Genomic DNA, 14,758 nt, shown 5'->3' with positions numbered 1-14,758 from the left:
AAAATCTTTGTTGGCAGTGTCCCAACCTGTTATAGCTGCCCAGGTGCTCTGTACTTCTACATTTTTGTTAAAGCATCAGCTGCATTGCCTGGCATGGCCATCAGGTGTTTCAGACCCTGGGTCTCCATATCTCCACTGAGGCATTTGCCACTTGGCTGGGTGACAAGGCTGATGGGCACTTATTCACCACAGGTACTGGATCAGCCGTTTCATCCTTCAGTCTCTTCAAAATTGAATGAGTACCATCTGTTTTCAGTGATTTTTTACTGTCTATTCTGTCTGTTTTGTAACCACTTCTTTTAACACTTCAATTTGAGAGTTTCCCCTGAAGATGGATTTTAGCTTGGCAATGTCTTTCAACTCCTTGACACTGCACACAAGCAGAATGCTCATGTTTTTTCTGCCATGGTCATTGTTCTGTGTATGAGTTTTATTTTATCTTTTAGTCTTGGTATTTGATTAACTTTACAATGCCATTTTTCTCCTTAAATGAAAATCAATAAAAATAATTGACTCTCAGTTATTGATGCCTTTTACAAGTTTCTTCTTAAATATTTGGGGGATAGGGTTAATGATTTGGTATTTATATATACAAACTTAAATGTATTTGTGTTTCTTCATTTGGACATTTAGTTTCTGTGAAGAATGTCTTCTTGCTGTTAATGAAGTCCCACCTTTTTCCTTTCTTAAAATTTTCTTCATAAAAAGCATTTTTCCAAAAAAGAAATGCATGTTGGATTATCAAAAAAACTTTGCCCTTTCCAGTACTTACAAAAGGAATTATGTGTAACTAATTGTAAATCAAATAGGGAAATTTATGCTGTGTACAAAACATTTTTCTGGATGAAGTGGATGTAGGTGAGTGTCTGTCAGTGCTTGATTTAATAAGCAGAGAACATTTTATTTAATGGAGAACTGTGTGCCTGAGTCTGCATTGATAATGCTGCAATATATTGTGTGTCACTTCAGAATGAGCTGAGGATGCTCTGGGATGCTGTAGAGTGTTGACAAAGAATGGATGTTGAAGGGACATTCACAAAACTCTTTCTGTGCAGGTTAGGGCAGAACATCACTGCTCACCTCATGGCTTAGCTGAGCATTTCAAGCTGCCACATGTTTTGGTGAGGTTCTCCAGCTTGAATGTATTGGCCCCTGTCTGTGTTGTGGTCCCTACAGAGAGAAGCACTAGGGTGGTTCCCTTAAATTATTTATCTAGAAGTTATGCAGCTGAAGTTACATGAGATGAATGTCACACACAGGGGAAACACTATATCTAGTGAACTAGTTCCTCACCATTGTTCTGTTTAGCAAGACAATATTGTAAAGGGGAATTGTCCAGATCCCTTAATGCTGTGATTATATTGCTTAATATAACAACTCCAAAACGTCTCCTCCACCCACTGGCCTTAAAACAAGCTTGCAGAAATTGTGCATTAACAAAAAATCTAAAAATTAGGGAACATGAAATATTTTACCTGTTCACAGATTCCTGCATAACTCAATAGATTACTGGAAAATATATGTTGAAAACTACATGAAATCTCCAATTTTATGAATGCCATTTCTGTAGACATTTCTCCCTCTCAGACAAGGGACCTAGTGACATTAAGGCACTGGCTTTGTTAGAAGGTCACCTGGGAATGTGTGGTTTCTGTATCCTTAGCTGCCTTGTTTCTAAAGTGTAGGAACAAGATTAGATATCACAGAAATCCTGGTTCTGCTAGGTGAAAAAAATTGTTTAATCTGCCTTATTTTTCCCATACCAAATGGAGGTAATGAAGCACACTTGCCTTTGTAAAGTGGCTTGATACCTGCAGAGAAAGGCCTTGCAGCAGCTGAGGACTTCCACCCTTTCCCAAATAGCCTTTAGACACCCAGGTGTGAGAACTGGAGCTGAACATGTGCCTAGAAGTGCATGGGCAATGAAAAATTAAGGATTTAAATCAGTTGAATGGTGGTATTGCAGGGTGTATTTTACTAGATGTGAGTGGCCTGTTCATTATATTGTGAAGTATTTAATTTTTATTAAAAGTAAACAAAAAACTATTAGCTGAAGTTTTAGTTTTAGTTAAAAGTTTAGTTCATGGGGAGGGTCTGGTCTGTCCCCGACCCCTCCCATGAAATTGATGTGATGGAGATAAAAATAATATGAAATATTAGAAAATTATGAAAGTTCCCCAAAAGGAAGACCTTTTTAATTATGAGGTTTTCTGTTTCCTTAATTCTGTATTTATTTGCTTCCCATCCTTCATTGTATGTGATAATGCAGTGTTCCATACTGGGGGGTTAGGCACTGAACAACAGAACTGCATTTGCAATGGATTTGACAGTGATGTGCTGTAGATCTGTGCTTTTACACTAAAAGTTCTTTCTCATACTCTCTGTCTCTTCATTCTGCTGTTGGAGACTATCAGAGGTGCAGGTGAAGGATAAAAATGATTTTTGTATGGGAGCCACTGGGAAACTTTGCCTTTGTGATGTTGGCTGTGCTAGGTGCCTGTTGTGTGCCACTGTGGTGATGCAGCCTGGAACTTTGGCTGTGTGGCAATGTCTTTTGGTTGCTCAGTAAACATTTGTAGCATTTGAGTAGATCACTGCATTATCTGCTGAAGTAATCTGTACCTGGCCACCCACACTTTTCACAGAGGAAAAATTCTTCTGGGTGTGTTTGGCTGATGTCATGTTAATTGAATGCCTGCTTGATCTGCATTAGTATAAAGTCAATTCTATAAATATTACTTTCTTAGAAACAATATTGGTAATTTTTTTCCTATAGGTTTTCATCATCCTGTTGCTAAATAAGTAGTGATGTGAAGATCCTTTCCTCTTCCTCTCTGACATTTTTTCTAGTGGTTCTCCATATGCATACACACATCCTCTCTGCTTCTCTCTTCTTACTTCCTCACAGGTAGCTCTTCCCTTGGGTTTATGTTCTAAAAGCGTGTACCATGTCCATCCCTAAAAATGAATATGAAGATTTGCAATTCTGATTTTATGATCTGTTAGCAAGCAAGAACTGCACAGGCATGTCTGTACTGTCATGTTAACTCTGGACCTTGTTACAGGAATGGGAGAGGAAGTGATTAGTGTTTGATGTACGTGGTGTGGGTGCAACTGGTCAAGCCACTTGTCCCTTTGAATGGTGTCTGAACCTGACCCCCTGATTATACCTTATAAACACAGTTAAGGAAAGCAAATTCTAAAGAATTATTGTCATTTCATGTTGAAGAGGATAGAGTTAACATGCTGGGGGAGAAGATCACAAGAAGTGCAGAATTAAATGATGATCTGAACAGTGATGTTTATTAGGTTTTTTGGAGGAAGTAGGACAGACAAAATGAGATGGGAGGTATCCTGCTCAGAAAGAAGACATCATGGTTTCTACTTGAAAAAAAAAAGTATTGTAGGTCATAAGTGTTTTATCAGAATAGAGTCTTCCAGAGAAGATGGTCTTTGGCCAGCTGAAGCTTTTCTGAAATGGAAGCAGGAAGCTATTAAATGTAATGCAGAGCATGTGTCTCAAAGCATCCCTGAAATGCCTGGCAGAGGTAATCAAGGTAATTAATCTCTGCTATGATGTTAATATACAGCATTCTTTTTGGTTTTCTGAAGCGGAAAAGATGTTTACTGTTGTTGGATAGACAGTAATGGAAATACCAAAGTACTTACAAGATAATCTGTTTAAAGTTGTGTTGTAATTATCTCCCTGTGCTTTTTTTCTAATATAGTTCACAATAGGAAACTATAGGATTTAGAAAATCCTAGAATTACAATTCAGTACCTTGATGAGCACTTTATGATATCCAACTCTTGCTTTAATTTTTCAGAATGAGAAGAGAAACATTATGATGTATGTGTGGGAGGGAGGATAAGGACTCATGGAAGTAATCTGCTGTTGAATTCATGGGGGAAAGAAAATCCCATTGCTTGTTGCTGGAGAGCTTTCCAGAAGAATAAATGTCAATACTGTATGCCTAACAAGATACCCAGCATTCATGTTCTCTATAATTTAGGAAAAGTTATAGATATGAAAGACCAGATATGTCAAAGCACATCTATTATTCTGGGCATCCAATGGAAGACAAGAGTAGTATTTAAAATTAGAATGATTGAGCCAGAGGCTTTCTGCCTAGATATTTCCTGTTAAAATATGTCTGTTCTGCTCTCAACCCATAAGATTAACATTACTAGAATTTCTCAAATTAGTAAATTAAGTGGAAGTACCACTAAGTAATGAAGTGGTCAGCTTCAGTTCTAGAGGGCCTTTCATTTTGTATGCTTTGTTATGGGGTGTAGGTAGTAGAGGTGATGGAACTGGCATGACATTTAAACAGGAGTTAAATCAAACCAGAAGCTTTCAAAGAGGAAGAGAGAAGGGGTACATTACAAAAATGCATGTCAAATATTTAAAGATCTCTAAATTACAGATATGAACCAGTTTAAACAGTAAAAGTGATCCTGCATGCCTTCCAACACCAGTTACTTTAGCTTGCACAGTGTTCTTCTGATTTGTGATCTTCTGTGAGATGCTGTTTCAAAATGCAAAAAGGTAAATGAAGAAGAGAATGGAGTGGAAGGTAGGAAGAAGCATGGCTATACTATTAATTAGTATGAGAGCTTCATTATCTACATCTATTTTCATTTCTACAAAGTTACAGCTTAGATGTAAAAGAACAGTTGAAAAGAAAATAGACTTGTACATGAGAACAAATTGTTTCAATTAAAGGTTACAGTGGTGGGCATGACCTGGCTGCTTTGTGTGGTTTTGCAGAGTGGACTCAGCTGAACTGCTTGTTGAAAGAGTCAGATTGGCACAAGATTTTGGCACTGGATATAGATCAAGATTTACTTTCACAACTGTCTGCAGTTGTCTTTAGTGGGATTTTTTCCCAAAGACAGCTTGCATAATACTTTGTAGCAGTTTAACATGCTTGCTCAGTGGTGTCTTTAACACATTTTGAGATATTTTCCCACTACTTTGCTTTTCTTTGGGATCTTGAATTGTACTACAGGGATTTTGTTCTTTGAAGAGTTAAAAATTAGCATTTTTAATTCTGAGTAAGTGCATTGTTCTTCCTTCTATTCAGTTGATTTTCATGGAATGTTCATCTATCAGAGATACCAAGTTAGCCCAACTAGTAGAAAATTCTTTTTGATGTAGAAATGTCAGATTTTAAATTCTGGTGTCTGTTTCAAAAGGTGATCAATCAGCCATTAAAGTGATGCTTAGCCACTGATCTTTGGGCATAATATGAAGCATAATACCCTAATAAGAAGGAGTGGTACTGGGCTGCTTCCTATGTATCTGTAGCAGAGAAATCCTTATGGAGCTAGAATCCTTTCTTTCTGTTTCATTCATTTACTCCAAATTTCAAGAAAGGAATTTTCTTCTGTCAGTATCAACCAGTGTGATTGTATATTTTGTCCTTTAGTTTAAAACCTCAATTTAAAGATACATTAATCAGATGCAACTAAACCTAGTTGGTGAAATCATATTAGCTGCTAGAAGTTGTTTAAGCTTTGGTCAAATGTCTGTTGTCAGATAATGTAAAAATGAATGATCAGGCTGAATCAAAAAGAGAATAAAGTAATTTCTCTTAAAGCAGAAGCAAAGCCACAAAAAATACAGATGTTCAGGTTTGTCTTCTTAAAACTGACATGGATTTCATGCTCTAGATAGCATTTGCACTTCTTTCTTCTGTGAGTAGAGCTCCTACTTGAAAATTTTCATTCTCTTTTTCAACTTTTCAACTAAGGGACCTTGTCTTTTTTTTTCTATTCAAATATATATCCTTTTGATAGGATGCTTTTCCATATCCAGTGAATAAAATAAATAGTCCACAGGTGTCTTTCAGCTGATCTTCTAGGGATTTCTTTTTAACTCTACATTTAGCTAGGAAGTTTTACACTACAACAAAAACACTTTCCAACTAGAAAAAGAATTAAAATGGGTCAATCTGTAATTTTCTACTTGCTGCCCATTCACTTCCTTTCTAAAATAAATGCCTCAGTCTCTGGTTATCGAGTACCAAATCATCTCTGAGCAGATTTGGAAGGTGGGCAGAACATCAAATGGGTGGTGACACCATTCTGTGAGAGGGATCAGTGGTTGGACTCCAGGCAGTCTCTCTTACAAGTCTGATGGTGGTCTGATTACCTTAGGGAAGTGGGATAAAAAGCAGTTGTTAGTTCTCCTCATGTTCACTGTGAGGATAATGGTTTTTATGGCAGATGAATAGAATTTCTTCAAGAAGTACCAGGGTAGTGTAGGTCATGGCACTGAGCACTGCCTGAAAGCTGATATCAGTAATTCTCCTCAGTGATGGTCTGGAGTAGTGACCACTTGAAATAATCAGTTTTCCTGCTCACTTTCCTTGAAGTAAAAAAATTTCCTTCTGTCTTGCTTGCTGAAGGCAGAGATAACTGATAATGAAGTGATTCAAACTAGCACAGGTCTCTTAATGAATGAGAAACAACTGGAATGGATGCTTGCTCAGGCATGGTAACTCAGGGAGGAGCAAGTATAGAATACTTGACAATTCTGAGGGTAAAACATCTGTTGTGCTTTGTGTCCACCAGGGACAATCTCATGTTTCTGTGGCTATTTTGTGTAGTTTAGGTAATGGGGCTTGTCTGTGGCCCAGTCTTCTGTGGCAGTTGCCTGCAGGATATAATTCTCTGAGTCAGAGACCACCCAAGCACAGTGCTGTTCAAACAGTCCCAGGCTGTGATTATTCCTGTCTCACCATTGTGGGTGGGGTGTTTGATGAACATACTCACCAGGCTCTATCTCACTCTTCAGGTTCTTCCCTCTCTTTAGGATGCTCAGAGACACAGACTTGCTTCATGCCTTCCTCTTTCTGATATACCTGATGTAGATTTAAGGGTGTTTGGTAAGAGCAGAATTACACCTACTTGGAATTGCAGCTGGAGAAGTCCTCTTCAAAGGCAGTGACAGAGTTCTGATTTTTTAAAGATATATATGATAGAGTTAAGGATTTCACCTAGCTACGGATTTGCTGATCTTTCTGAAATTAAATTAGTATTTAGTCATTAATTATGATGTGAGATGGACCAGTCTGAAGTCTGAGAACACCCTTGCACATCCTTTTTAGTTATTCAAGTCTGTGGCAAATCCTGCCTTTCGTGGCATGATGTGACTAACGCTCCAGTGTATTTCTGTAGCCAGCACTATCTGACCCTGTGCCTTTCACTAATGCTGACAGTCTGAAACTTTCTGCTTGATTAAGTCTTTAAGCCAACTCTAGGACATGTGTATGGAATAACTTGAATGAGTTCTCAAAATGCTGTTAAGCAATATCTTTATGGGCTTTGCATATCAACATCTCCATTAACTTCCTCAGTTCATTGCACTCTGCTTGCCAGTGAGTAAGCACTGTTTGAAAAGAAGCCACGCCCTTCATGAATTCTCCTAGAGAAAATGTTACAAAACATTCTGGAGCAGAATTTCTGCTTAGACAGAATCCTTAGAGAGCTTTTAGACTTCAATAAATAATTGCTCCATGGCAGTTAGTTAGTTCTAAAATAGGAAACAACAGATCTGTGGAGAAGAGGATCACCCAAACTGGAAAATAGTTGACAGTAGTATTCAATGGGATTTTCAGAGTTTTAAGAAATTTAAATTGGTATTTGCTGGAATGTTTGGATACTGTGCTGTAGTTTATTGTAGAGAGTAGAGGACAGGATTTTTCAAGCTGGTTGCTTGTATCAGTATGTAATTGCATGAATCAGCTATTGATAATTTCTGCTTTGATCTTACACATGATGGATGTTCTTTTAAAAACAACATTACTTCAGTCAGAGTAATGGAGCACTGAGTAGTCTGAAATCTGCAAGTGGCTTTGTTGGCAGTTAATTCAGTCCTAGGGCACTGAGTGCTTCAGATGGGTGGACAGTGATGCAGTTTGCTTGGAACAGGGATATCTCTGGAGAAAAATGGAGCAAGGGAGGTAGATGTAATATTTGCACATTCTTTCAGTAACTGAAAATGTAACCCTCTGAACAGGGAAAGTCTGTCATTTTGCTTTCCTTGCCAAGTTGGAGGGTCTCAGTGCATCTGGTAGTGTTGTAGTTGTCAACTTTTTCTTTAAAATACTTGTACTAAGATTGTTTATAAAACAGAATAGATGTTAGTATAAACATCCCATTTGTAGGTGTCTGGGTTTTTTTACTGATGAACTTGTGATTGATTGATTTGATCAAATCTAGCAAGTACTGACTAATCCTACAGAGAATGATGGAAGAGTCAATAAAAGGATGAATTCCTTAAGTTTGGGTTGAGTCCTTGTCAGTTTGTGCTGCTGGATTTTTTTCATAGCTGTGTTCAGCAGGGATTAGTATTCATCAGTACCTGTCACTGCATTCCCTGCTCCTGTCAGCTTTCCCTCTACACAATCCCTTGTGTGCTGTGTTCAGAGCCTCTTCTCAGTGTTCAGGTAGTCTCCAGGGCTGTGGCATCTCCTGATGCTTTGATCAGCACTTACATGTGTAGTAATTTATTTCAGCATTGTTAAATCTTTTGCTCACCAGTCAAGGGCTGAGTAAAAAGACAAAAAACCCTAGACCCCAAACTTGTAAAAAGGTGCTTTCAAAGCTGCTTAGCTAACAGTTGCTCAAATCAAGTAATGCTCATCTCCCTCCTCAACTCCTCAAAAATGAAGCCTGCGAACAAAATCCAAGCAGACACCCCCCACTCCCTCCCCTTCCCCTGCCAAGGTAACCAGAGTAGATGAATTTCTCAAAATGGCATTGCGGAACATGAGGCAAAAAAAGATAAAATGTAATGGTCCTGGCATGATTGCTAAAATGATAGGTGTGGGGCTTTCAGAGCCTTGGCTGCTCTGTGTTGAGTGTCAGGGCTTGAAAGGTTTTCTCATTTGCTTTTATATGTTTTCTATCAACAATGAAACAATCCAGGCAGTAGATATCTGAAAGAAGATTTCTGTTCATGGATAGTTGAAGTCACTATTCATTAGTAACATGATTAAATAGTGATCAGACTGTTTTATATCTAGAATGTGCTTTGTGTTGTGTTACAGTGATTCATTCTTAATTTCATGTTGGCTGTCTGGTGTAATACATCTAAAAGTTCTATAAAATCCCTGTAGTGCTGGCAGTTTTCAGAGATTTGGGTAAGAAAGACCTAATTGATGCCTTATATATTCTTGGATCCTCCCTACAGATATTTTTTGTTGCTTGTGGTGCCTGTTCTGTGCTGTTCTCTACCCTTTCAAAGAACTAATGCACAGGAAGAGCTGATTTATTCGGTGCCAGGAAGCATAAGCTTGTTGAAGAGTCCATTCAGTTGCACAGTGGTTCAAAATTACCACTATTTGAAACCTCTGCTTTTTCTGATCAAATAAATTCTGTATAATATGGCAAAATATTTCATTAATATGACATTGTTTTCCTGATTCTCATTACTTTCTTTGGGCTGTAGGGCAGCAGTGTCACTTTGGTTTGAAAAGCTTCTTGCACAGATGTTGTTGCAGAGAAACTCAAGTAATATATAAACAAGTAATATTGAGGGCTGTGCTGTTGTAGTTGCTGGAGTTCATCTGGGCCACAGAGCCAAAGAAGTTCCAAGGCACATTAATTCATAAATAGTTCCTTTTGTCACCTGATGACAAAAGTTAATATATCAAACCTTGTCCATTTCTTACTAATAAAACAGTATTGGGAGAGATGGAGAGCTGAAAACACAGACACACACACGCACATACACACTTGGTGTTGAAACTCACCTGAACCTTCCCTGTGAGACCATTTCTGCAGCCAAATTTTTGTAGGGCTGGCAGTGCCACGAGGGGGTCTGACCCAGAGGATGACAGAAGCCTTCAGCAGAGCAGATGCTCTACTTCTGAGACCCTCTTCTTTTTTTGTGGCCGCTAGTTCAGGAAAAAAAGTGAAAATAAATGAAAGAAAATAAAATAAATTCAGTAAATTTCATATTTTTAAAATAGTAAGGATTCAGTGAATGGGTTTTCTTTTATTTTATGTGTTTGTGGAGGGGAGCTTAGCTCAACATCTTGCACAGTCCTTACTTTTGTGATTTGAGAGGTAATTGAAGAATCTGTAATATCCCATTGGTTTGATCACAACTCCTGCTCATGACATTTTATAATGAATATATTGCTTATAAATAACATTTTGAATGTATAAGGTTGTACAGAGATAATTACACAGCTGAAATGCATTGGCACAAGGCCAAAGGTTGAGCACTTTCCACCATCCCTCCTAAACGGAATAACTTCACTTTATGAAGTGTATCATCAGATATTGTTTTCATTACTCTCAGAGGGCAAATTAAGGTTAATAAAAATCCATTTGAGATTATCCATATATGTGAATATTTGTATTTTTAGAAATTTTCTTTGTCAATTACATTTCTCAATGACTGTATTTATGTGAATACAAGTACATAGGTCAAGGCTTCAGCTCATGTTTCTACAATTTCAAACTGTTTTACCTCTCTTAGACAGATTTCCTCTAAACTGGATTGTGAGACCCTGCAAAGTTTTTTAAACTGAGCAATCTGGGTGCACTCCTTCCACTAAGCTGCGGTTTCTCACATGCCCTGAGTCTCGCTGTTCTGGGTTTCACTTGACCCACGTAGAAGCCATTTGACTCCTCTGCTTCAGTCCTCAAATCCAGTATTTGTATATCCTTGTCTTTAAATTTTATGTTAAATAGCATATTCTTCATAAAAGGCAACCCAGCATTTTGTTAACTCTTCAGCAGTCTGAGAAGCCCTTTAATAGAGGTGAAGGGGAGGAATGGTTTTCCATTTTCTGTGATAAGTTAGTTATATCTATAATCTGAAATAGCACACACATACTGGAGTCACCTGTTCCCATACTCTGCTTTTACAACATTATCCTCTCACTGCAAGTGTCCTCTTTTCACTCTGCTGCTGCATGCCCTTCCCCTCTTCCTATTTCCCAAGAAAGAGGTTGGTTGCCTTCTTACTTGATACCGCAGCTGTGTCTGCCTCTTACCATAAGAAAAAGCAATATAAGAAATGGCCTAGTGTACAGAAATTTCAACCCATATTATTTACTCATATTTAATATGTATAATCTTTCAGCCTCTGTGAGGTCGAGGGACTTTGTTTTTCCAGAGATGGTGTCTTTATTACTTGGTGGACTTTTTTGGTCTATGAATTTGAATTTTTAAAAATCTGTGTACTATCTTAGCACAAAGAATAGCTTTGGGCAGAGTTATCCTATTGGTAACATTTTGGTGTAATTTTTAAAAGAAAGGTGTTTTTCTCACTCCAAAAAATTAAAATAAAAAATTAGTAAGTTGCTTTTGTTAATCTTAACATTAAATGAAAACATTTGTCACTAACTGGTTAACCTTGTCAGTCTATTGCAATGCAGTATTGAAGAACAAAGCATTAGAAAAACAAAAGAGAAATAATGATTGGGAATGGTTGGAGGTAAAATACAAAAAGTTGCCACTTAAAAATCTATGCCACTTGCTAGGCTAGGCTTGTTTGTTTTAGGATTTTTTTATTTGTTGAATGAAACAGTGTCTGAGCAACATTTCTCTACAGGTTATTGACATGCCAGAACACAATCCTGGAGATATGGGCGGAACAATGAGACTGGGGAAGAGGAGGACTGTTTTTAAAACTGAAAATTCTGTTTTAAGTAAGTTATTTTTCTGCTCTTATGACTTTGCCTTCTGGATAGGAGCTTTGTAACATGGAAAATCAAAAAATGCTATAATCTTAAGCAAACAGTTAGGTGACAGCTTCCCTGAGCTCGTTCACTGATCCTGTTATTTACATTTACTGAGAATTGGAGTGAAAAAAAGAAACGAGAGGCATCTGTAACTCCCAGTGAAACTGTCACTGAGGGTCCAATGCTTTTTTAAAAGCAATGAGTAAAATGTTGAGAAAACTGAAATTCTTCTCATGGCATTTTAATTCATTATGTTCTTGAGAAGGTCAGAGTGCTTTCTTCCTGTTTTCTAGCTTAATCCTGGAAGCAGTCTTGTTTTGGGAAAGCAAAGTATATGTTGCAGAAAAGGAAAATTATTTGCTGTAACGGGACACTTCAGATAACAAAATAAAAGAAACCAGAATACAGAAAAAATTATTTAATTAGATCTATGTGTATTTTAAAATTGAAGTAATACTTGTGTCCTATTAATCAGCCCATTGTACAGTAGTAATGTAGATGATGCTGCAAAAGTGTGAAAAGTAGTTTCTTGTCCATTAACTAAATATATGTGTATTTCTTATATTGCCCTGCCCCAATATTGATCTGAGGTATTCTCTATTTAGCTATGTTAAATTTAAGGAATGTATCCTTCTGAGTACTTAAAAATTACATCTACTTCAGCAGGAGACCAGAGAGTGTAATACCACATGCACACTTGATGAAAAATCTGCAATTCTAGAGATGCCCATACTAGTGATCTAACTAGCCTAGGTGATACTTTGCCTATGTGTGATATAAATATGCATATCACAATGTACAAGTTGTTGTGTGACCTAAACACTTCTGGAAAAGTTAATAAAAATTAACATGTGTTGTAACTCTTGACCAATATTAAGAGTTGTTTAAATCTGTTTAGATCTTTGGAAAGAATAATAAGCTATGGTAGTTTAACAGGAAATCTGATTTATTTTTCTTATGTTTTACAACTTGGATGAAAATAATAGTTTTGAAAAGGTGGTCCCTTAAAATTAAGACATACACCATACTTTGTAAAATAGCAGTACTATTATTCTACAATTTCTGAAGATGTTCTTGGCAGTTTAGTTCATGTACCAATCCCCTAGCAAGACAGTAATTCTCATGACCTTAGTGTAAATTGAGAGCAAAGTTTGAGCCATGATTAAAAGTAAGAGATATGATTGAAATCTGGTTTACTGCAATCTCAAACTTGTCCTAGTTGCTATGAAAGGCAGAGTGTTCGAGATGACGCACAGAAGACTGCCAGAGTCATCAGGGTAATGAGATCAGGAAAACAGAGAAAAACAATATTCTCTGTTCTTTGGAGGTACTATGCCAGGTGCCATGCATAATCTATTAAAATGGAACAGATGCTACTAAAAGGCTTCCTTCCCTGCATCTTTTGTGTACAACTGTTGTAAAACCCTGAAGGGATTTTACATTGCTGGCTCACTCAGGCTTTTTTCTTTAAAGCTTTACAATTTAAATTAGTTAAACTGTGTTTAGAGTCTAGTTTGCCTAAGCTATTTCTAGTCAAGGAATGTTGAATATGAATCCTGAATAAACTCAGGTAACAGTGAATTAAAAGAAACTAGTCATCACTCAGAATGAGTGATGAGTGTTCTTCCACTCAGGAAGAACAGAAAAATGCAGTGAGATGAGTAAGGTCTTGTTGTGTTTAACAACTGTTAAATGTGACTTCTTTGAGGTTTGAATTACAAGGAATAATTGTAGCAATTATTAAAGCAACACATGGGCTTTTAATTTCTCTTTTGTTGTATACTCAGGGAAGCTTTATGGTGATGAAATGTTTGTAGAGGAGCGACACAGGCATCGCTATGAGGTAAGCACTGTCCTTTGTATGGGTCCACTCCTCTGTATGCAAACATCTGGGATAAGGTGCCTGAATACTTTCAGAATACTGACATTCAAGAAGACACACATGAGGTGGACTCCTGGAGTTATCTCTGAGGTAGTTCAGAAGAGATCTGACTCTATCAGTGTCTCTAAAGGGCCTTGAACTATCAGATTTGTGCATGCTGTATCTGATTCAGGTTAACAATATTAACCTTCCTTAAAAGGGAGGAGAACGTGATGGTGGCAAACCTGCTCAAGTTTGGATATTAACTGAATGGTTAAAACATCATCAAGGAAATGAGACAGCTCACTGCAGAGCTCTTCAGTTTGAAGGAAGAGTTGCATTCCAGCTTTTGTCATAACCACTGAAATTCCTTCCTCAAAGGGGAGGTCAGTAGGCATCTAGTCGGCCATTTAAAAAGGGGGAATTCAGGCTGCTTGGTTTCAGAAGAGCAGCAAGCAGAAGGGACCCTGGCCTTAATTTTTGAGTGTTGCACAGTAACTTTTAAAATTACTGATTCATCTCTTTATTAATAAACACGTCCACTTTTACAAATTTATGCCAGTTGTTAAAACAAGAAAGCAAAAGTTCCCAACCCTTACCCAATTCTCTTCATTCTTGTATGCCTGTAAAAACCATTACAATTAACTGCCACTGTTTGTTAAATAGAAAAATAAACAGAACTACCATTTTTATTGCTTTCAATGTTCCAGGTGAACCCAGAATTGACTCACTGCTTTGAAGAGAAAGGTTTAAAATTTGTTGGCCATGATACAGAAGGGAACAGGATGGAAATTATTGAACTAGAGAGTAAGTGTCTTATTTATTTGAATTACTTACTGCATCTGTTAAAACTGTATGAACTATAAACTATAGGTTGTTGAATGACATGTAGGCACAATATTTAGCTGTCTTAACAGCCAAGGTCATTTTGGGGGATACTGCTAACTCCACTTACGTATTACAATGGGTGAAAATTCAGAGTAGGTTAGGGAAAGTCTCACACTTTGCAAAGACTGTGCATGTATTTGATTATGTGGGACAAATGTGCTCCTTTTCCATAAGTCCTAAATCTAGCTCAGGGGGATTTGGCTATGTAGAATCATTGAGTGATTTGGGAGGTCATATAGTCCAACCTTCTGCTTCAGCACAGGGCTACCTCCAAATATAGGCCAGGTTCTCCAGAGTTGTA

At 37.4% G+C, this 14,758-nt stretch overlaps 1 protein-coding gene across 1 annotated transcript in view; it reads left to right on the top strand.

Moving 5' to 3' along the window:
* Window positions 1-14,758, top strand: part of CTPS2 (CTP synthase 2) — a 59,086-nt gene that overhangs the window by 31,647 nt on the left and 12,681 nt on the right. Inside the window, exons 14-16 of the mRNA XM_066571640.1 lie at window positions 11,579-11,675; window positions 13,496-13,551; window positions 14,280-14,376. Coding sequence (XP_066427737.1) covers window positions 11,579-11,675; window positions 13,496-13,551; window positions 14,280-14,376 — 250 coding nt within the window. The remainder of the gene's footprint in view (window positions 1-11,578; window positions 11,676-13,495; window positions 13,552-14,279; window positions 14,377-14,758) is intronic.

Source organism: Molothrus aeneus, chromosome 2, assembly GCF_037042795.1.
Source record: "Molothrus aeneus isolate 106 chromosome 2, BPBGC_Maene_1.0, whole genome shotgun sequence".
In the NCBI taxonomy this organism is placed as follows: domain Eukaryota; kingdom Metazoa; phylum Chordata; class Aves; order Passeriformes; family Icteridae; genus Molothrus; species Molothrus aeneus.
This window is presented reverse-complemented; position numbering and strand designations above follow the sequence as displayed.